General features: G+C 59.2%; 3 protein-coding genes across 8 annotated transcripts in view; 2 read left to right on the forward strand and 1 right to left on the reverse strand.

Annotated features, from left to right (window-relative positions):
• The first annotated feature begins 160 nt into the window (after positions 1-160).
• Positions 161-3,567, forward strand: LOC140653677 (uncharacterized). The gene has a single exon (XM_072866004.1). The coding sequence runs from the start codon at positions 809-811 to the stop codon at positions 2,759-2,761; it is 1,953 nt and encodes a 650-aa protein (XP_072722105.1). The 5' UTR covers positions 161-808; the 3' UTR covers positions 2,762-3,567.
• Positions 3,568-6,467: 2,900 nt separating this feature from the next.
• Positions 6,468-10,110, forward strand: LPXN (leupaxin). The gene is made up of 9 exons (XM_072864839.1): positions 6,468-6,810; positions 7,676-7,824; positions 7,940-7,995; positions 8,364-8,469; positions 8,544-8,693; positions 8,782-8,955; positions 9,025-9,106; positions 9,321-9,469; positions 9,554-10,110. The coding sequence occupies exons 1-9, from the start codon at positions 6,798-6,800 to the stop codon at positions 9,818-9,820; spliced, it is 1,146 nt and encodes a 381-aa protein (XP_072720940.1). The 5' UTR covers positions 6,468-6,797; the 3' UTR covers positions 9,821-10,110.
• Positions 10,111-11,161: 1,051 nt separating this feature from the next.
• Positions 11,162-21,425, reverse strand: part of CTNND1 (catenin delta 1) — a 32,686-nt gene continuing 22,422 nt past the window's right edge. For 2 of the 6 annotated variants that reach the window (XM_072865795.1, XM_072865796.1), the window contains exons 7-20: positions 19,922-20,385; positions 19,626-19,809; positions 19,218-19,335; positions 18,410-18,563; positions 17,988-18,005; positions 17,666-17,734; positions 16,092-16,219; positions 15,340-15,490; positions 14,875-15,067; positions 14,654-14,768; positions 13,997-14,084; positions 13,622-13,669; positions 13,390-13,487; positions 13,105-13,224 (exon numbers count right to left, since the gene is read on the reverse strand). In XM_072865795.1, the coding sequence (XP_072721896.1) occupies positions 13,120-13,224; positions 13,390-13,487; positions 13,622-13,669; positions 13,997-14,084; positions 14,654-14,768; positions 14,875-15,067; positions 15,340-15,490; positions 16,092-16,219; positions 17,666-17,734; positions 17,988-18,005; positions 18,410-18,563; positions 19,218-19,335; positions 19,626-19,809; positions 19,922-20,385 (1,933 nt within the window). In that variant the 3' untranslated portion in view covers positions 13,105-13,119. Of the gene's footprint in view, positions 12,953-13,104; positions 13,225-13,389; positions 13,488-13,621; positions 13,670-13,996; positions 14,085-14,653; positions 14,769-14,874; positions 15,068-15,339; positions 15,491-16,091; positions 16,220-17,665; positions 17,735-17,987; positions 18,006-18,409; positions 18,564-19,217; positions 19,336-19,625; positions 19,810-19,921; positions 20,386-21,425 lie in introns of those variants that run through there. The other 4 variants (XM_072865791.1, XM_072865792.1, XM_072865794.1 and 1 more) reach the window with 4 other exon arrangements.

Genomic DNA, 21,425 nt, shown 5'->3' on the forward strand with positions numbered 1-21,425 from the left:
GCGCCCGCCAATCCGCCGGCGGGAGGCGAGGGACAGCCCCGCCCCCGGCCCCGCCCCCCCCTGCCCGCGGCCCTCCCGCCTGTCTCCGCCGCTCGCGCGCCGCCCGGCCAATGGGCGGCCCGGCTGCGGCGGGGCCCGTCCCCCCGCCGCCGCGCGGCCAACCAGCGGACCGCTCCCCGCGCGCCCCGGGCGTGCGCCACGCCGCGCAGGCGCCGCTGGCGCCGCCGCGCTCGCTCTCCCGCTCCCCCCCCGGCCGGCCCCGCCGCGGCGCCCGCCCGAGCGCGGCCCCTTCGGCTGCCGCTCCGCCGGCCCGCCGCCCGGCTCGCCCGTCCGCCGCGCGGCCGCCGCCCGGCCCTCGGCGCCGCCGGGCTCCCTACCGCCGCCGCTGCCTGCGCCCCTCCGGCTGCCCCCGGGTCCCCTCGCCCTGCGGGCGAGGCCTGGCAGGGGAAGCCGCTCGCCCCCCGCCCCGCGCGGCCGCTCCCTGCCGCGGAGCTGCGGCGCCGCTCGCGGTTCCGGCGAGGCCTGGCGGCGGGGCCTGCTTTTGGCTGTCGCTTCTCCTTTAAGAAAAAAAAAAAAAACGCCCCGTCGGGCGGCGGGTGAAAGTCGGTGACAAAATGGCGGCCGGCGCAAAGGGGGCGGGCCTTGCGGCGGGCGCTCCGCCCACTTCCGGTCACCCTCCGCGCATGCGCGCTGCCCGCCGGGAGATGTAGTCTCCGGAAGCGGCCGCGGGGCGCGCTGGGAGCTGCGGTCTCCCCTGCTCCGCCGGGCCGGGCCGGGCCTGCGGAGCCGCCTTCCCGCGGGCGGCCCGATGGCGGGGGGCGGGCCTGCCCGAGGGCCCGGGCAGTGCCCCTGCGGCCGCAGGATCTCGGTGACAGATGAGCACGACCGTTGCGTCCTCTGCCTGGGCGCGGGCCACGACCCGCAGGGCTGCGGGGCCTGTGCCGGCATGGCCCCCTACGCTGCCCGCCTTCGCTGGGAGCAGCTCCGCGCCCTGCTGCAGGCCCGGCCCGGCGGTGGCGCTGACCCGCGCCCTGAGCGGGTGAGCTGCGGGGCAGCCAAGGGGAAAGCCACCAAGCGCCGGCATGAGCTCGCGTTCCCTGCCAGTGGCCAGGGCTGCGTCCCAGCACTACAGCCGGCAACCCTGCTGCGCCTTCCAGCAGAGCCTGGGAGAGCGGCTCTGCTGAAGGACCCGCTGTGGTCATCTCCAAAAACTGAGTTACCTCCCCAAAGCAAAACTTTCGCAGTACCTGACAACACGTGCTCCCCACAGACGAAGCGCTGTCGTGTAAGGACCAAACAGAACCCAAAAGCTTCAAGCCCACGAACACTGAAGCCACCACCTTCAAGCAGTTTTGTGTCCCAGTCTCCACTCCATCCCCTCCACCCCGTGTCAGGACCAGAACCGCAATCTGGGGAATTTCAGTGGCTGGCTATGCTCTCAGACCTGGCCAGATCCATCCTCCTAATTGCTGAGGCTGCCTCAAGACCCAGTGAGCCACCTCCAGAACTTGCCGCAGATCCTTTGGTGAGCTCCAGTGCAGCCGGGATGCTTTTGGAACCAAGGACGTCCTCCGGATCTCAAGAGCTGTCTCTCTCACTGGACAAAGCAGTTGCCTCAAGTGGAATGCCCCCTCTGCCAGCAGTCTCAGGACAGCCGCCATCATCCCCCTGTGAAAGAGTGTCCCCTCGCCCCACCTCGCCAACAGGGGGTTGTGACTCATCCAGCTGGAAGCCAGGTGTTGCTTTTGGGGACGATGGTTGTTGCTGTGATTCTTCTGGAGAGGATGATTTGGCTGATCTTGCCTACCGTTTTAGAACAGAAGAACAAGAGGGTGATACTTCCGCATCAGAAAATCCATCTTTCCCCCAGTTCTTGAAAAGATTGGCTAAACTGGTTGGATTTCATTTAATTCCATTCCAGGAGTCAACAGGGAGTCTCATTGATCAGTATCTGGATCAAAAGCCCTCCTGCAACAGAGTTGCCATGCCCTTGCATCCTATCTTGGACAAGCTGGTAAAGAAAGTCTGGCAGAAACCCCACACCGTTCCTCCCGTATCAAAGGAAATTGAGAGAAAATACATCCTGTCTGAGGATGCGGTCGGTTACGTCTCTCAACCTGCACATGAAAGCGTGGTAGTCGAGGCAGCAATGGCAAGGGAGAAGGCAGGCCGGGAGCATGGTACTGCACCCCAAAACCCGGAACTGCGATGCCTGGATTCATTTGGCCAGAGGGCTTACCAGTCGGCAGCTGCAGCCCTTCGTGTCGTGGACTATCAAGTCTACATGGCCAGAGGGCAAGTTGAGCTCTGGAAGAAAGTTTCTGCGCTAGCAAAACATCTTCCGCAAGACCAGCGTCAGGCCTTCCAGGCCGTTGTTCTCGAGGGCGCGGACCTGGCCAGGCACCAGGTGCGAGCAGCCTTTGACGCAGGGGATACGGTGGCGAGAGCCGCTGCCTCGGGGGTGGATGCACGGCGGTCTGCTTGGCTGCAAGCCTCCAGCTTCCACGAGGAGGTCCAAACAAAACTCGAGAACTTACCCTACACAGGGGAGAATCTCTTTGGGGAACAGGTGGAAGCTACTTTACAAAGAGCCAAAGAAAGGCAGGCCACGCTGCGCTTCCTGAGGTCCGTGTACTGCCCCTCGGCCCCCTGCAGCGGGGTGGGGAAGGGGAAAGCTCCTCTGCATAAGCCGGCTTTCACATCCACTGTTTGTTTCAAGGGTGTGCAGTGCCCTTCTGGGAAGGGTGCCCCACCAGAGTAGCAGAACGAGGTGCTCTTCATCCCCTCTCTACAGACAGCAAAAATAAAAGGGAATTCAAAGGGCCTGAGGCATTTAGCTAGTAAATCACGTTTGGTAAACTGATACCCATCAGTGAGATGACGTGGTCTGCCTTTTATTTCCTCCCGCTTTTGAGTTTCAAGTCCTAAGCTTTATTATGTACGACTAGGAAACAAAAGCGTGTCCAAATCTCCATTCCTCAGTTCCTGAGAGTGCTCTAATAAACCATCGTATTGTGGAGAACCGCATATGGCCTGATTTCTCTTGGCAAAGACACCGGGCCATGGGGAGGAGGAGTACATCCGAACGTGAAAGTTAAAGAACTAGAAAAGTTCGAGATACTCGCACAGGGATTCCTTCTGTCTCTTCCAGACCAAGCCAAGAGGCTGCCGATTCAACCTCCTGCAGAATGCTTTCTCAGCAGCAGTGGTTTTTTTTTTAAAGGCGATGTACAAACCTTCTCCGGAGTTGGTTACCTGAGTGGCTTGAGGCTCATTTTCAGCACAGAGACGGTTTGGCTGGCTCTTGCTTTTTCAGTCCAATGTCAATCTGTTAGTTTCCTTTCAATTGAAATGTTTCTCTCTCTTCTCAAGAAGGAAATCTCAGCAAGAATTTAAGTAATGTCTGCTACTGCTGTTTGTATTGTAAGTGGCTGAAAATATTCTTTGTCTCCCCAAGGACTTGTCTAGCTGGAAAACTGATTGCCATCACTTTCCAAACTAACTGTTCTGCTGCAGTTAACCCATACTCTCTGCTATGAAATGAGTTTGCATTTATTCTTAAATAAAATCAATTTTATTTCAGACTAGGGAGTCTCCATGTGGGAAGTTATTCTCAAGTTGCTGTCGTGATTGATTTCTCCTTTGTAGGCAAGGCACGGTGTCGCTTAAGTCTTGTTAAAATAGGTTGGCTAACCATTGCATGGAGACACAGCTCAGATCAGGACACAGCTCAGCCGTTTGCATCTGTTGGGCTCATGTTTTGTAATGGGAAATTTTATACTATGAAGTTACAGCTCCAGATACTTGTTTACACTAGGGCTCACATTATCACTGGCGGGGGAGAGTAAATCACTGAGAAGTCTAAAAATAACCCGAAACCTTCCGCAGACAGGAAGGTTCTGTTATTTGCAGAAAGGGAAGTGTCTGATGCAATAATCTTGTCTCAAAGTAGCCATAAGAGAGTGATACAAGCAGTGCCTCGTCTTGTCTTTTGGGTGGTTCTCAGTATTGCTTGTCCTGAAACACGTCATGGGACTCACCGTTTAGCGTCCCACGTGGCTTTTCCTGAGACGGTGCCCTGCTGGATGTCCCTGCTGTGAGCCGGTAACGAAAGAGCTGTCGCCAACACGGAGTGTCAGTAATGAAGTAAACCTCGGCATGCCAGCTTGGGACGAAGGGGCTTAATTCAACCCCGTTCCAGCCTGATGGGGCAGATGGGATCAGCAATGTGTGAGAAGGGGTGGCCGAGACCGCGCCAGCTTGACCTGTGCAGCAAGCTCATTCGTTCCTCAGCTGTGCAGGATGCTGCACAGGATTTTAAAAATCCCACTGCACGGGATTTTAGTGGACCCGTGGGGAGGATGCTCTTGGAAGGAGCAGGCTCAGCCCAGCCGTCGACAGAGCCTGCGGGTGCCCATGAAGATGTTTACAGGTCCCGACTGTGGACCCTCTTCCAGGTGCCGACAGACGGCTGCATCCTGCTGGTCTGCTTGCCACAGAGACCCACTTGCTTTTATTTGGCCGTGAGGTGACCCTCTCCTTCCCCAGGATCAGTAATATTTCTGAAGCAGCCACATCTTGTGTTTCTGGGCCATTTTGTGGAAAATCACGCATCTGGAGGCAGTGCAGTGCTTGATTGCAACCCTTTCTTTGAGGATCTCCTGAAAGCTCTCCCGATGAGGCATAAAGCTGCCACCGTGAAGCCGCGCACAGAACTAGGGCTCCTCTCACCTGGCAATGCTAGGAAAAAAATGAGGCTTATTTGGTTTTATCTGGAATGGATTTTTTTTCTGAAAAAGCCTCTTCCCTGGGGATGAAATGGAGGGTTGGCAGGAGAGAGGCAAAGCTGGAGAGTATGGGAGCGAGATTAAAGAGATACTCGTGGTGTGGGAGGTGTGGCAGAGGTGAGACATCGCAAGAAGGGCGGCACAGCCGCAGAGAAGCAGCAGGGAGCCTGGGCTCTGGCTGCATGGCTCATAACTTTTGCTCCCAAGGCTTTTATAGCATACTTGAAAGCCCCGGGTAGCCCGAACTCAGAAGGAGCCTAGCAAGGAGATGCAGTGAAGCTTGCAGGCTTGCACGGGGCTGGTAGCTAAGGTGTCTGAGATGTTATCCATGCACCTACAAGGTGATGCCTCCTCCAAAAACCCAAGCAAGAGCACAAAGGACATGTCAAGCCACGGGCAGCCTCCCCTGCACACGCTGTCTGGGATTTTTAATCACCACACCCGGCTCTAACGAGAGTGGGGCAGGGGTGTTGCGATGGGATGATAGACCAGCAAGGGGGAGTGCACTGGCAACAGCGGGGGGGAAACTCCCTTCGCAGCAGGTTGGAAAAGCAGCTCTGGGGGAGGAACTGGAGCCGGAGGGTTGTGGTGGGACAGGTGGAACATCTTGGTGCCGTGCTCCCCCGCCACGTCGTCCCAGGTGTCTACACCTCAGGACTGGGGCATGTTTTGATTGCCGGCATCATTGTACTGCCATCTCCTGCCGTTCCCCTGTCCACTGGTGCAATGAATATGCCAGTTCTTTACCTGCCTCTGCTGCAGCAGGCTCCGCTTCATCCCCCCACCCCAGATTACTAACCGGTCCGCTGGAGCTGTTCCAACATCCACTGGCTGCTCTCAGCGGCGCCAAAAGATTGCTCTGCTGAACAGCTAAGCCGTAAATATCACGAGATTACCCTCACAGAAGTTGGGCATGGGTGGAGGCACCAGGGATAGTGGCAGCACCTGTGGGTCTGTCTTCCCGAATGGTCCCGAGCAGTGAGGGACCCATGCCTGCGTCGCGGGGGGCAGGCAGACTGCCACCTCAACCTGTGTCTGCCAGAAACACCTGCATTGCTCCTGCCTCAAGACACACGTTCAGGTGCTCGTGGGCTTATCACCTCGAATGGCTGCATGGGGTGCCCGGAGACTGAAGCGGTCTGGCTCGGGAGAAGCAGAGAAGGCCCAATGGTGGGTAAATGGCTCAAATTACCAGCACAAATCCCTGCTCCGGTCTGCTGCTGGGTGTTGTGCCTGGCCAGGGGCGATGTGCTGAGTGGGTGTATCCCAGTGCCTGTAGCGTCGGGGCCGAGCTGTGCCCAGCAGCCACACGCGTGGCACCTCTGGGAAACTTAAGTGGCCCAAAGCCTTAACACAGGGAGAGCGTAGCACAGCCACCAGCTTCGGCAGTGCCACCGCTGCCTGCACTGCTGCAGTGAGCCGAGTCCTTGAGCTCACGCTGGCTCCAAGTGACGCAAAGGGATTTGCCGTTACCTGGAAATCCAAGATGAGGCATCCCCCCAAAAGGCGAGGCTGTGTTGGAGCATGCCAGCGCTGCGGGTCCCGTGCCTGTCTCCATCACGTCGTCACAAATGCATTTCCAGCCGGCGCAGGGATGCTGTCCCTCGTCACATGCGGCTGGTGGCTTCTGCAAAGGGCCTGGGTCTGCAGGATGCAGGCGCTCTGGCTTTCAACCGAGAAGCCCAAGGAGCTCGGATGTTTTTATGAGTCAGGAGCTCCCTGGACAACCTGCTGGCCAGTTTCTTCCCTCTCCCGCCCCAATCCAGGGCTGCTCTTAGCTCCCCTTGCCCCAGCCTCTGCCACCGCTTTCTGCCTGCTGCCCGTCACACGTGGTGCACAGTGCACAACCCACAAAGGAAAAACCCCGAGCGACAAACCCCAGCCCTGGGGGCGGGCGGAGGCGAGGCTGGAGAGCGGAACCAAAAGCCTGCGCAGCCCAGCCTGCCAGCTCGCCGCCCTGCAGGCCCCCAGCCCCAGCCCCTGGCCACTGGGACCCCATGCCGAGGCAGGATGGAGGATTTAGGTAAGCTGGGCCCCTCCGGAGCCAGTCCTGAGCCCAGGCTTGGCGTGGGGTCGTACCTTCGGTGGCTTGGGGGAGCCTCATCCTTCCTCTACCTCACGGTCAGGTGGGGATGCTGCAGAGGGGGCAGCAATGGAGTCACACTCCCTGCTGTGCCTCCCCCCATCTCAGGGGACACATGGGGCCCAGGCGGCCACGTGAGCACTCGGCCGAAAATGGAGAGCGCTTGAAGGCAGGAAACGGGCTGCGGCAGCGATGCAATCCTGGCTGCATGCAACGGGGCCGAGCAGCCCAAGGGCGTGGCACGACATCCAAGGGTGCTGGGAGTCACCCCGGCCCAGGATGGGGGAGACGGGGCCAGGGGAGCAGCCGCGCTGCGGGGGTCGTGTTTCCCAACGCGAGGGCAGCGGGATGCCGAGGGATGGCCAAGGTGGCGAGGTAAAAGCGGAAAGAGAAAGCACTTTGCCCTCCCTGCGGGAAGTGCCGCTCTGGGTGCACAGAAAGCACCGAGGTTTAGTTCTCCCATGCCAGGGCTTGTGCTGGGATGAATTTAAGGGCTGGTGGGCGTTTCTTCGTAAGTCAGAGACGGTGTGCAGGGGAAGCAGGACCCCTGTTGCCAACGGTCCCCCACGCTTCAGGAAGGCTGCACAGCGCGGTGGGCACATCCTGCATTGGGGATGGGGGTCCGGGTGCCGGCGCTCAGGGCCACCGCAACCCCTCGGGGCCCTGGTACCTGGCTGGCAGAAGCTGCCGTGACACTACTTTTGCTCCTGAGATTTCAGGAGTGGCACAAGACCGCTTGGGTGGGGTGCACAGGCAGGGAGGGCAGCCAGTGTCTGGGGTGCCTGACCTGGGTCTCTCTATGCAGATGCTTTGCTGGCAGAACTGGAGCAGAGCTCTCACCCAGCCTCCAAGGACTACGTGCTGCAAGCACCGAGCTCCTGCAAGCAGGACACGGCCACAGCTAGGCCCCCTGCCCCCCGTGGCCATGAGCCGCTTGCCTCGGCGGCCCTGAAGGTAACACCTCGACACGGTGGGGCTGGCGGCTGGGACCCTGCTCAGCTCATGACAGGGGTGTTGGTGCCGGGCAGGCAGTGAAGGGTGCCTCGGCCACAAGGGTTTGTCCTTCCAGGTGCAGCTGCCACCTCAGACTCAGCCTTCAGGAGAAGCTTTGAGGACAGCGTGCAGGTAAAACGTGGCCATGGGAGGGCAAAGCCATCTGGGGCTACCCTTTTCATCGCTTGGATGCGTCCTCCGGGGTCACCCGGCCTCCTGCTTGTCCCCCCCAAAAAACAGGCCCTTCTGCGAGCTGGTGCGGGAGGGTTGTGTCCTGCATCCCTGCAGCACTGCTGGGGTGAGGGCTGGGCTTCCAGCAGCCCCCTCCCCGCCACCTGTGGCTACCCCCCCCGCCAGCACGGCCCCAGGGAGGCCCCCTGTCCCCTGCCGTGGCTTGTGGGGAAAGGGCAGCGTCTCGCGGGGGCGGAGGGTTCTCAGTCCTGGGCACCCTCCAGCCTCGGGGGGAAGCTGCAGCATCCCTCGCTCTCTGCCGTGCCCAGCGGCCCTGTACAGGACCCGCAGCCGCCGCTCCCCTCGCCCCCACCCACGCCGGCCGCCCGGCAGCTGGACGAGCTCCTGGCCGACCTGGCCCACACGCAGAGCAAGGTGAGCCGTGTCCCTGGGGGAAGGGAGGCTGGGGGCCTGGCCCTCACCTGGCCCTCACCATCCTCCTTCTGCAGCTAGGGGCTGCGGGGCAGGGAGCCAGCGTGCCCGCGGAGCCCTCGCTGGACAACATGCTGGGCAGCCTCACCAGGGACCTGCAGGAGCTGGGCATCACGGCCGCCCCCGCTGGCGTCTGTGCCGCTTGCCGCAAGCCCATCGCCGGCAAGGTGAGCCCCCGCGCCTCCATCCCGGCGCCCCTCTCCCCTCGGCACGGCATCCCTGGAGCTGCTCTCGCTGCCCCCCACCTCCTCACAGGTGCTCACGGCCCTGGGCAAAACCTGGCACCCCGAGCACTTCACCTGCGCCCGCTGCGGGCAGGAGCTGGGCGGCCGGCCCTTCTTTGAGCGGGGCGGGCGGGCGTACTGCGAGGAGGACTACCACCAGGCCTTCTCCCCCCGCTGCGCCTACTGTGCCGGCCCCATCCGTGAGGTAAGCCCCCCTCCGGCCGCCCGTGCCGCCCCCGCCGGCCGCCTCACCTCACCTCACCTCTTCCTGCAGAAAGTCCTCACGGCCCTGGACCAGACCTGGCACCCCGAACACTTCTTCTGTGCCCACTGCGGAAAGGTGTTTGGCGATGATGGTATGTCCCAGGGGACAGGCGTGGGGGTCCTGCCCCCATTGCCCCCACCCCGGGTATCCCCCCCAGCCCGGCCCTCGCACCCATTGCCCCACCCGACGTCCCCCCCGTGGTCTTTCCCTCGCCTGCCTTGTCTCCTGTCCTGGGCGTGCCCACGGCCATGCCCCGCTGCCAGCCTCCCCCCAGGTGGGTGCCCATCCCGATGCCCTCCCTGCAGGTTTCCACGAGCGGAGCGGGAAGCCATACTGTCGCCAGGACTTCCTGGCCATGTTTGCCCCGAAATGCCAGGGCTGTGAGCGCCCCGTGATGGACAATTACCTGTCGGCCCTGCAGGGCGTCTGGCACCCCGAGTGCTTCGTGTGCGCGGTGAGTGGGCGGCGGGTCGGCGGGGATGCAGGGGTGAGCGTGTCCCTGAGGCCGTGCCAGCCTTCCCCATCTCCTTCCCCCTAGGAGTGCCTGAGTGGCTTTGCCAGCGGCTCCTTCTTCGAGCTGGAGGGTCGGCCCTACTGCGAGCTGCACTTCCACCAGCGGCAGGGCAGCATCTGCCACGGCTGCGGCCGCCCCGTGACCGGCCGCTGCATCACGGCCGCGGGGCGCAAGTACCACCCCGAGCACTTCATCTGCGCCTACTGCCTGGGCCAGCTGCAGAAAGGCACCTTCCGCGAGCACGGCAACAAGATGTACTGCCAGGCCTGCCACGACAAGCTCTTCCTCTGACCCCCGGCCCCCTAGCCGCCCCCCAGCACACAGCCACCCTTCCTGCCTGGCTGGATGTCCCTGGTATCGTCCTCACCATCAACATCCCTGCTGAGCCAAACATTCCTTGTATTGTCCCACCCATCCGTGTCCCTGGCATTGGTCCTGCCGAGCCAAATGTCCGCAGCATTAGCTCTGCCAAGCCAGACATCTTGGGCATCATTCCTTGTCCCCCTTCTCCCAGGACATTCCTGGCATTGTCCCTGCCAAGCCACACCTCCTGGGCATTGTCCCCTCTGCCTGAAGCAATAAACCACCTGGCCCTGCCTGTGCTCCGCTCGCTGGTAGCTTTTAGGAACAGGGTGCAAGGCAAGGTGGGAGGGCTGGAGCATCCATCAGTGCTCCCCCCGGCCCACGGGTGCACTGGGTCCGCATCCCCCGGGTGCTGCAAGCCAGGGGTGACGCTGCCCCGGCTGCCTTTCCCCTGTCACCCAGAGGACAGCAGCCCCAGCCTCCCTGGGGGAGCAGTTCAAGCTCCAGCCATGCTGCACCCTGCAGGAAATCGGCATCGCCCCAGCCCTGCGTCACCACAGACCCGCATCCCACTACCACAGGGCAAGAAGAGCTGGTGAAATCTTTCCAACAGCAATGCCGCTTCAGTAAAAAGCTGGTTTGAAGCAGAAGCCAGAAAACTGCTTCCAAAAAGGTATTTCCACAAACATACAGAACTTCTTTCTGTATTAGAATTTCTTTCCTTGCTTATTTTCACACGCACACACAGGTGAAAGCAAAGTGAAGTAACCTGGTGTTTCAGCCTGGCTTTGGTATTCCCCAGGAAGGGACGAGCACAGTTGCAGCCCAGCTGTGCTCTGCAGGGGCAGCCCTTGCTCCAGAGGGCTCCCCCAGCCAGGATTTTTAAGGATGCACTCGGCCCTAGAGAAATTACAGTATTTCTTCACTTGTGCGAAGTCCACCAGCCACCAGCAGAGGGAAAATTCAGGGAAAGGCTTCCCAGGAGGAAGCCCCAATGCTCTGGGGAGAGGGAGGTAGCTCTCAGCTACCTGCTGAGCAGCCCCAAGCACCCTGCAAAAATGGTCAGGAGCTCAGCACAAAGCAAAGTTTTGGTGCTTTTTATTTTTCCTCCTCTCTTTTGCTAGAAAGAGGAGGAAAGGGCACTCCAGCCCAAGAAAGGGCACCGTGTGGGCACTCCAGCCCAAGAAAGGGGGCCACGGCGTGGCGTCTTTCAGAGCCGCACCTAGCCGAGCAACGCTCAATAGCACAGCCCTGCCCCTGGAAGACACCTGGTCCCAGCCGCAAAGCTAAGGCTGCCACCCTGGCATCCTTAGGTGGAAGGCACACAGACACACTTTAAAAACTTTATTTATATAAAAAAATCATTTTGTTTTAAAAGCGTTACAAGAGTGTGCACAGGAATCAGACAAGGAACAGCTTGTTGCTCCCTACTCCCCTCCTCCCTAGCCCTACTCCATGCCAGGGCAGGGGTGGCCCAGGAAAGCTAGGGCAGGGGAGGAGAGAAGGGGGAAGCTTTTTTTTGGTTCATTTGGAATTAAAAATTAAAAAAGGAATTAGTGTTTTACATATTTAAAGGAAAAGAGAAGAGTTAGGCCCCAGAACAAAACCAAACTGAGCTGAGGTGGGGCTGGAGCCAGGGAGAGGGAGCAGGAGCAAGGCACCAGTTCTGCCTGCTGCAGCCTCCCCGCTCCCCACGTGAGCCCATGGTTCGGGGGGAGCCCCAGGCTGGGGAGGGCTCCCGCTCCAGTTTGCAGCCTCCTACAGAGGCTTCCAGTTGCATAGGGAGCCCTAGGGCTCCCCAAAAGATCACAGCACTTGGATGTGCCCCCCACCACCACAGCAGAGAAGAGGAGGAGGACGTGTTGTGCCCTAGCTCCTGCGGCACCCCAGTCTCCCCGGGACAGGATGCAGATGAGAGCCCTGCACCCCATCAGTGAGGGCAGGGGGGCTGGGATCCCCCCAAAACCAGGCTTCCAGCCCCACTGCAGACAGTTAAGGGAACTGTGTTCCCCAGCAGGGAAGGGAAGCACTCAGCCCTGCCAGCAGCCCAGGAAACACCCCTTCCCCAACGAAGAAGCCAGACAGTACGATTCAGAGAGCTATTTCACAGTGGCAAAAGAAAGGCACGTGTCAAGAGAAAGTCAGAGGGGCACCGCCGCAGGCAGCTGGTGCCCGGGGCTGAGAGGGGGGATCCTGGCTCTACCCGCTCGCAGCCCTGCCAGCACCTGCTCCTCACGCCTGGCACACGGTGTGCCGCAAGAAGCTTGCCTCTCCCCAAAAGCCCTGCCGCATCTCCTCCTTCCACAGGGACCCATCACCTCCCGCATGGGGAGGCCCATCCCAAGCCCTCCGCACTGACCACCTTCCCCACACAAGGATCCCTCCTCACACAGTCACAGGTGGGAGCTAGTGCCCCATCCAGACCCCTCCGCAGGATCCAGAGCCAGATCCCCCTTCCCATGCCCCGGAAGCCTCATCTAGAGCAAAGCAAGAGAAGTTATTGCTGTTTTTCCTTCCCCTCACCCCCCCATGTCTCCAGCCCCCCTCACCCTGGTTCCGCCACCACCAGGGAGGGATGCTCCCATTGTCCCCACAGCCCTGGTTGAAGAGTGATCCCCCACAAAATATATCCTATAGGCAACAAAACAAGAACAAACAAACAAACAAAAAAAGGCGGCGAGTGAGGTCCCAGTCTCTGTCCCTGCAGACGTCTCCAAGCAGAGGGAAGGCGTGGGAGAGAAGGCAGTTCCTGGTCAAGGCAGAGATCTGGAGTCCTTTTGCAGCATCCACGCCGGTCAATCCGGCAGAGTCAGGCAGGCGGGTTTTACTCTCTGGAGGAAGGAGGTGGAGGAGGACAGGGAGGAAGAGTTATCTGTTGAGGCGTCCCAGAACGGGGAGGTGCAGCGGTCTAGAGGCGGCAGAGTGGCCCAGGCTGCCCACAGGGGACCAGGCCCAGTCATTTGGCTGGCTAGTTGGCACAAACAGTCCAGCAAAAAATCCAAAAATAAGACAAGGTAAAAGTCGGTCCATTCCACCACAAAGAGTTATATATATATTTATATATATAATATATTATCAACCCAAACTGAGTGGAGGTGGGGACGGCAGCTAGATCTTCTGCTGTGGAGAGAGATGGAGAGATGTTAGCACACCCAGAGAGCGAGCGAGCAGCGGAGGCACGATCATGGCCGCGATGGATCAGACAGCCATTGCAGGCAGCAGCAATCAGAGCAGAATTTGGCTGGCCAAAGCACCCCTAACAGCGCAGCAGGATCTGTCACCGCTGTTCAGATTGGGCAGGACACTGCGGGACATACCAACATGGGGGAAAACACGGCAGCATCCTCCTCCGCCTCCTCTACCTCAGGCTGCGATTCCTGCCCCTCCTCCTGCTGCAGACACACGGGGGTTAGTAGGGGCGATGGAGCGGGGTGGGGTGGGGGGTGTTAGTTGTTGGGAGCCCAGTTCTCCCCTCCTCCTGCCAGCCAGGACAGCAATGTGTCATCTCCTGCACCCCAGTCCCACTCACTCTTCCCTCATTAGGAGGAGCTGCTCACCATCAACGGCGCTGCCTTCACCGGCTCCATATCTCCGAGGTCACCAGATCTGTCCAGTGTCCTGCTGTGGTCCCTCTCATTGAGTGTGGAATAGTTGTCTGGAGCAGGAGAGGGGACGGTCAGTCACGTCACCTCCATGGGAGGCAGCATCATCCCCACAGGAGATGTGAGCTCTGCCCCCTCCCAGCACACCAAGGAAGCAAGATGCCCCCTCTTCCAGGCCCTCTCCTACCTGGTCCCATGTTGCTCATCTGGATCTCCTCCCGGGAGGATTTCTTGTCTACAAGCATGGGAGAGCAGCAGATCAGACACAGCCCCGGCAGCCACGAGCAGCAGAGGAACCGCTGCCTACCCCAGCTAGAGGAGCCCAGACCCAGCTGCAGCCGCAGCACTGTTGACCCAAGGATGCTACAGGACCTACGTTAACTGCATCACTTCTAGCCCTGAGAAGCCATCTAAAGCCCAGACTGATGGCCTTGTGCAAGCAGCTGTGGCTGCCAAGAAAGCCAGGGCTGAAGAGCAGGGAGGGGACAAAGGCCAGCTGTTCTGGGTACCCACAAGGTGGAAGGATGACAGTGGGGACAGGTGCTGAAGGGAAGGCACGTACCTGTTTTTTGGTTCCTGTCGATGAGAGGCAAGGTGCTGTCATCAAACGAGTTGCCTCCCTGGGTCCGAGAGGCATTGCTCAGGTTCACCTGGAGCATCAGACAGCGACCACTCACACCCTGGCCCAGACACTCCTTCCCCATCAGCACATCCCACCCCTCCAGCCCCCAACACCAGGACAGACCCAGGAACCCTCCCAGAGCCCTTGAGCAAGGGCCCTGAAGCAACCAGAGGGTGCTCCAGAGCCCATGGCTGCACCCACACGAGAGTGGAGGCGGTCTGCCTGGACTGGGTGGGGGCAGCCCCCAGCCCTTAAGAAGCAAGGACAGTCCCAGCTTTTGGGAAAGAAACTGAGTCCTGGAGAACGTTGTTCTTCAGCACTGCCACAGTGGCTTTTGGTGCTGCAAACTTTCAGCAGCACAGAGCTGCACGCTCATGTGTGGGACTCAGGGCGTAAAGCTTTACAGAGTATTTCTTCCTTAGTAGAGACTTCCTGCCAGCCATCCGCTGAGAAATGGCAGAGGGCGCACCTTCAAGGGTCTCCAATCCCACCAGCAAGGTAAGAGCCGAAATCCAGTACTGCTGAGCGCCAGGGACATCCTTCTCCCTGCTGCAGGACCCTACCTACTGCCCCAGCCACAACAGGGCATCCCCATACCTGGAAATCTGACTTCTTCCAGCCTTCCTTCTCCAGGGGCTTCCGCAGCTCTTTATATCCCCAGACTGTCTGCAAGACAAGGGCAGCTGCTCGGACTTCTCTCTCTGAGCGGTTCCTAGAAAGAGGTGAAGGAAGCGATGTTTGGAAATACCCATGGCCACGAGGAAGCTCCTGGAGAAGCCCCTCTCTGCCCCTTGCATTATCCTTCAAGCAGAGCCTACCCAGATTTGTTGATCAGCACCAACTTCTCAATCCCCTGTGTTTCCCGCAGCTTCTTGGCTGCCTCAAGGTTGTCTACAATTACTTCATTGATGGTGTTGAGGATTGACACCACTGTGTCCTCAGAGAGGTTTTTGGCTGGGGTCTGCTGGCCTCCAGGCAGGTTCTTCACGAGGTTGGGGATGGCATGTTTACCTGGGAAGGGGAAAGAGCTGGGCATGAGCAAGTGAGGAAGAGGACTGCAAGGGGGGGGGAGATATCACTGCAGAAGGATCAGGGACAGGTGACCAATTTTGATATCCCTCTCAGTGGAGCTCAGCACATGCTGCTCTGCGAGAGGAGCAGTAGACAGACACTGAGCTGATGCCATGCCCACACACTTCCTCAGCTGCCAAGATCAGGAGGAAGTTCTTGCCTAACCCAGATGGATACAGAGAGCACGATGTCCTTTCCTCCGCAGCCCTCACCTATCAGCTCTTTGTTACGCAAGTCGACAGCCAGGTTGCGCAGGGCTCCAGATGCTGCTTTCACCACTCGCTCGCTGTCGTGGGTCAGGAGGTCAGCAATGGCAGAGAGTCCCTTCTCCTGGCGCAGTGCCGAGCGGATGTACCGGCCGTACTGCAGGGGCGAGGCAGAGCACCACAGTGTAACCTGGGCAGGCACAATCCCTCCCTGCTCCTGGGGCGGGGGACACCACTGGGAGCCTTGCCACCCGCCCTCATCTTGGGAGCCGAGGGTCCTGGCTTCACCCATGGTGAGACAGACTGCAAACATCCCATTCCTGTCCCGAAGCCCCCCTGCAGGCCAGGCAAGCAAGATTTCCCAGATGGTCTTTCCATACGCACCAAGAGAATACAGGTCAAGAGGCTGTAAAGCGGCCCCGAACCTTCATCCCCTACCCCCGGCCTACAGAAGGGAAGGAATGGCAAGGAGCCGGCTGCAAGCAGGGACACAGACAGGCAGCCCCTGGGGAGACACAGCTGGCAGGGAGCACAGAGCCCTTAACAGCACAGGAGAGACCTGGTCCACACCTGAACTGTGCTGCTGAACGGTATCTTCTTGGGCAGTGAGCCATGCACAAAATGAACAGCCTGAAGTGGCAGAGCCTTGGCCATCTACAGCTCTGCTGTACCCCAAGGGTGATGCTCCCTGCTCCCCAAGGCCCCCTTCCCGGCAACACAGATGAACGTGGACGTGGCCAGCTCCACGAGGCACTCACCGTCCAACTGCCAGCACACAGGTTCTGAATGGCTCCTGCTGAAGCCTCTAGGATGGCTGGAGTCTTGCTTTCCTTTAGAAGGGAGATGTATATCCGGACCACTTCTGGCTGGAAGAGGAGCTCGTAGCCTGCCAGAGGAACACGGGTAGGAAGGACTTACTCAAGGGGTCTGCTAGCATCTCACTCATTCAAAGGAACACTGCTGAGCAGACGAGGCTGGAAGCTTTTACCCAGGCTCACTGCTCCCCGGAGGCTGGATCCTTGGTACAGAGGGTGCCAGGCTGCCCCACAGTACCAGAAACCCCAGCCCCCAGCCCCAGCCCTGATCAAGGATGCCACGGCTGCTGCCCACAGTCCCCAATGCACCGCTGCAGCTCAGGAGAGGTTTGGGCTGAGCCGCAGCACTGCTGCCATCAGCCAGGAGACCTCAATTTCAGTACAACCAGCTGGCTGAGAGGTACCCGACCCAGGCAGGGGCACACGGTGCGGCAGCAAACCTGGCAGCCAGGTGCTGTGGTAGCAAAAGGCTCGGCCCTTACTCTCAGCAGGAGGAAGGGGAAACACCCCAAGCAAGTGGCCACCAACACCACGCTGGAGAAGCTTGGATTCAGCTCATCCTCAGAGACTGAAGGCACCAGGTCTCCAGCTCTCCACTACCCTAGCAAGCAGGCAGGGATCAGGCCTTCAAGCATTAACCCTTTTCCATGGAAGCGTATGCCCAGAAGTGACTTCTAAAGCAGCAGTGAGATTGCAGTTTACGGTTGTGAGGCCAGGTTTTCCATCTTGCTTTCTGTCCTCTGCTGTGGGGAGGGATGTCCCCAGCCCCTAAAGACAGAGCAGGCAGCTTCTCAGGCTTCCACCAGAGATGGGTGCTGACTTTTCCCACAGCCCAGGTCAGCCTGAGGAGCCACCACCACATATTTGAGCTGCTCTCAAGGTCAGGTCTGTCCTAAGTTTCCTTGTGATTCTTCTAGCTTGACTCTTCATACTCCTGGGAGCACCAGGGTCCTTCCAGGAACCACAGGGTGTTTTGAGGCAGGAGCTGAACTCAAGCCCTGGGCTAATGCCCACTGCTTGGCCAGCCAGAGAGGGGCTGTGATTCACAGCCCTCTAGCCAGCGAGACACTTGTCCCCAGAGGCTTCTTGGAATGACCCTTTCCATGCTCATGCTGCAGAACACTTTAAGGCAGGGGTTTTTGGTTTTAAAACCTGCCTGTTCTTCACGCCCAGGAGAGAAGAGCAGGCAAGAGGGCAGTTGTGCTGGGAAGTCTGAGACCCTTCCTAGCGCTGTGTCACCATGCTGTCCCTCAGTCCCTAGGGCAAGAGTTCCCTCTGCAGTCCCAGGAAGCCTGTCTTGAGGCAGCACTGACCTCCTCCAAGCACAAGCATCCTCACAACTGTCTGTGGCAGCGCTAGTGTTTTAACAGGCACTTGGGCAACCAGAAACGTACCTCCTCCAAACCAAACCTCTGCCCATTTGAGAGGCTCACTTCAATGGGAAATCAACTCTACTCACTCCTCTCCTGGACTGCTTGTGGAGAAGCAGCCCTGCACAAACACGCCAAGGAACATACCTTTGGCTGGAGTTGTTCTTTTGGGAAAATCCACTGTATCGGCACCAGGGTCTTCTGGGAGCTTTTTACCTTCAAAGAGCAAGCAGAGATGCATAAGACACCTCCTCTCCCCACCCATCTCAGCCCAACAGCTCTTTGCCACTTGCTACAAGAACAAGCCCAGAGGTGAGCTGAAGCTAAGCTACCAGCATGTCCCAGGAAGGGACATCAAGGGCATTAGCCACACTGCAGGCAGTACATGCCCTGCTGGGGGGGAAACAGAGAGAGCTAGAGAAAGCACCCAATCAAACCATGGAAAAATTAAAACCAAGAGCACACTCACCTCTGGAGAACCATTCGTCTATTGGCGAAGCGGAGAGAAGGACAGGAGAGAGGGGAGCAGGAGGAGAGAAGTGCCGACAGCATCATGGGGCAGATCATTTGGCAAGAAAGCAAAGGGAAGGGGAAGGGGCAACACAGGAGAAAAGGGAAGGTGTGGAGTTAGTGGACATCCATCCATCACCATCCCACCACCACAGAAACCCACCATTAGCTTGTGTCAAATGCTTTGGGTAAGCCAAGCAGTAGCTCCCAAAGCCAGGGGAGGCACGGACCACTGCATCTTCAGAGAAAGCTGCAGTTTAGCCTTCACACGAGAGGTGCCAGAGCAGGAGCACAGAGACCCCAGACCACCCTCAAGCTCCACTGTAGTAGATCTGGCTTTATCCCACCTCCCTCCATGCTGCTGCCACCCACCCAACGAACCTTTGCCCTTCTTGGCACCAAAGCAGCTCGCAGCATGGGGCCCAGTGCTGTTGGCAGGGGCCAGAGGTGTCTCCTGGTAGCGCTCGGCATGGGGGATCTCACGGTGGACTTGGTAGGACAAGTTTCTCAGCAGGCACACACAGTTCTCCACCAGCTAGAGAGAAAGCCAGATAGTTTGACTTGCAGCAGCACGTGCCCATCCCACGTCTCTGAGTGAGGGCCCCATCACAGCTTGCATCCCAGAGCCACGCCAAGGGGGGCTGAACTGGGACCGGGGGATATGCAGCTCCATCTCAGATGGAGCTGGAGCATATCCCCATCCCAAAGCCGGCATGGCCAGCTCTGCTGGCATGAGTTCATACTCTGCTGGGCCAAAAATCTCTCTGCCATAAGTACAAAAGGTCCAAGGAAAGTCTCAAGGAAAATTCAAGCCAATGCCTCATCAAGGCAGATCAGGGAGCCCTGAGCGTGGGGATGAGTGACACCACTAGACCCCTGTTGGAGGGCCAACATTCCTAGTGCAAACTGCAGGCCGAGTGCCAGGCTCCTCCTGGTCAAGCAGTACTCAGATCACACCCCACGCAGGCTCTTCCCAAGCAGAGATCGTGGAAAGGCGTGAGCCTGAGCTGGGTTTTCCCAAGCTAGCCCTGTCAGACCAAATCCCTCCCTGGTGAAGATTCCCCCATCCAGTCGTCATCCGTCCTGGGATGAACCCAGCTTTAGCCACCATGAACAGCAGAGCACTAATAGAGCTGGTTGACAAGGGCAGAGCTCTACGCGTGCCCTGACAACTCCCCCGCTGTGGTACCTTGCTGTCCGAGTCCTTCTGGCCGATCTCAGACTGGACGATGTAGATCAGGGCATCCACCAGCCCATCACATTCCCGCAGCTTCCGACGGGCCTCGCTCCGCTCTGAGCTCACGTTCCTAGCAGGCAGGAGAACACCATCATGGGAGAGACAGCTGAGGGCAAGCAAGGAACAGCCCACACCCAGCAGAGCTCAAACCAGAGAAAGACTCCTGTAGCTCCCCTCCACTGAGAGAAACACCTCCAAAATCAAGGACCGCATCACCAGTAGCTGTCCTAGGAGAGCAGCTCCTCTGCAGACCTCCTTTGGCAGTCCCAGAAAGCTAGCAAAAGCAGCCAGGAAGGAGCATTACAGCATCCCCAACCCATGCCAGCTCTCTGCCAGCAGTTGGTAGCCCCCCTCCAATACCTAAGGCAGCCAGCGGTGTTGGTGAGCACTGACTCCCACTCAATATGGCGGGGTTTCGAGTCCTCATTGGGTTCCCGCTCCCAGCCCGAGCGGGGAATGACAACCTCATCAGTCAGGGCATGTAGTGCATGATCCACAATGGCCATCTTGATGGAGTCGTGCGAGGACAGGTTCCACAGTGTTCCTGCAATGCCACAAGCGGGAGGCGATCAGTCAGACCACGCGGGCTTAAAAAGCTGCACTGTGCATCCCTCACCCAACGGATTAGCCCCTCCTCTCCTCCCTGGAGCCGTTACCTGTGATGACCTCCGTAAGGTCCATGTCATGGGCCTTCCGCAACAGGCGCACCAGAGCAGGTACCCCATCGCAGTTCTTGATGGCAATCTTATTGTCTTGGTCCTTGCCGAAGGAGATGTTCTTGAGGGCTCCACAGGCACCGTAGTGCACCTCTTTCTTGGGGTGGTCTAGCAATCCCACCAGCACGGGAATGCCCTTCAGCTTGCGCACCTCCGTCTTCACCTTGTCGTTACGGTAGCAGAGGTGCTGCAGGTAGGCGGCCGCGTTGGACTTGACAGCGTCCAGCCGGAAGCTCAGCATGGCTATTACCTCCGACAGTTCTGGCTGGCGCCAGTTGCCCGGGGCCGGACCTCCCTTTCGCAGGCTGTCCAGACTAGCCAAGCTACCCCGCTCGTGCTGAGCCAGGGGGGCCCAGTAGTACCGGTCAGGGGCCACTTCATCCACCAGCATGTCTTCATAACTCCTAGGAGAGAAGACAGCAGGCATCAGCACAAGCCCTAGACCTGGCGGGGGGATGCTGTGCCCCCTCCAACCCCCCCGAAGATGGGCTGAAGCGCACACAGTGCTGGAGTGTGCCGGGCAGACTCCCATCGAGGGCTGGGAGCCAGGCAGCAGAGCAGCGTCGGGGCACCTTCCTGCTCCCCACACAGGGTCCAGCTGGGGTCCGCAGCTGCAGAAGGCCACCCGCTTCGTGTCCCCAGGCCTGCTCAGGAAGCGGGTGGTTGCTCCCTGGGAGAAGGCAGCCTCGACAGCTACTCCGGTCCCTTCCCATCCACCCACTGGGTTTAGCTTTGGGTCAGGGGCTGGATCCTGGTCTCTGCATAACCTCCACCGAGGCAGGAGCCAGCCCCGGAGGCACAAAAAGCCATTTGGGCCTGCAGCCACTAGAGGGCAAGTTCATACCACAGCAGATTGCCGCGAGAGCGAATCACCCGGGAGCTCCCCAGGGCTGTTCCGCCAGCGCTGCGTGGGTGCAGCGAGCGCCCGGAGTCCGGCTTCAGGCCGCCCAGTTCTCTGCTGCACCGCCTGGCTGTACCCAACGCTGGCACCCCAGCTGCCCCGCAGCAGCCCAGCCCGCGAGCTGCTGTCAGACCAAGCCGCTGCCATTATTTCAGAGCATCATGGCTAGAACAAAGATTTTTACCCAGGATGGAGTTCAAACTCTTGCCTGCAGATGCCCGGCAATATATACGAGTTGCACTGCTGCCCAGGGGACAGGCTTAGTCGGGCATCAAGAGACACCCGGGCTCCAGGGATCAACCTCACCGCTCCCAGCCCAGGCACGGGGAAGAGCTGTGGTCCCACACCCCCTGCCCTGGTGAGGAGCGGTTCACCCACAGACCTAGCGGCACTGGGAACGAGCCCCAGCAAGCACATGGAAGCTGCACGGAAGTGCAACTAGTCCCCCATGCACCAAGGTGACATTTAACATCCCCAGAACATACACCACACGAAATCCCAGATTCTCACCCTCTTTTTGTAGTCACTGGCAATGTAATCCTT

The sequence above is a fragment of the Ciconia boyciana genome, chromosome 6 (genome assembly GCF_034638445.1).
Source record: "Ciconia boyciana chromosome 6, ASM3463844v1, whole genome shotgun sequence".
Lineage (NCBI taxonomy): Eukaryota > Metazoa > Chordata > Aves > Ciconiiformes > Ciconiidae > Ciconia > Ciconia boyciana.

Coding starts and splice junctions, on each gene's coding strand:
- LOC140653677 (XM_072866004.1), top strand. CDS start 809: ATGGCGGGGGGCGGGCCTGCCCGAGGGCCCGGGCAGTGCCCCTGCGGC.
- LPXN (XM_072864839.1), top strand. Junction 8,470..8,543: donor TGGCCCACACGCAGAGCAAG/GTGAGCCGTGTC, acceptor CTCCTTCTGCAG/CTAGGGGCTGCGGGGCAGGG. Junction 8,956..9,024: donor GTGCCGGCCCCATCCGTGAG/GTAAGCCCCCCT, acceptor CTCTTCCTGCAG/AAAGTCCTCACGGCCCTGGA.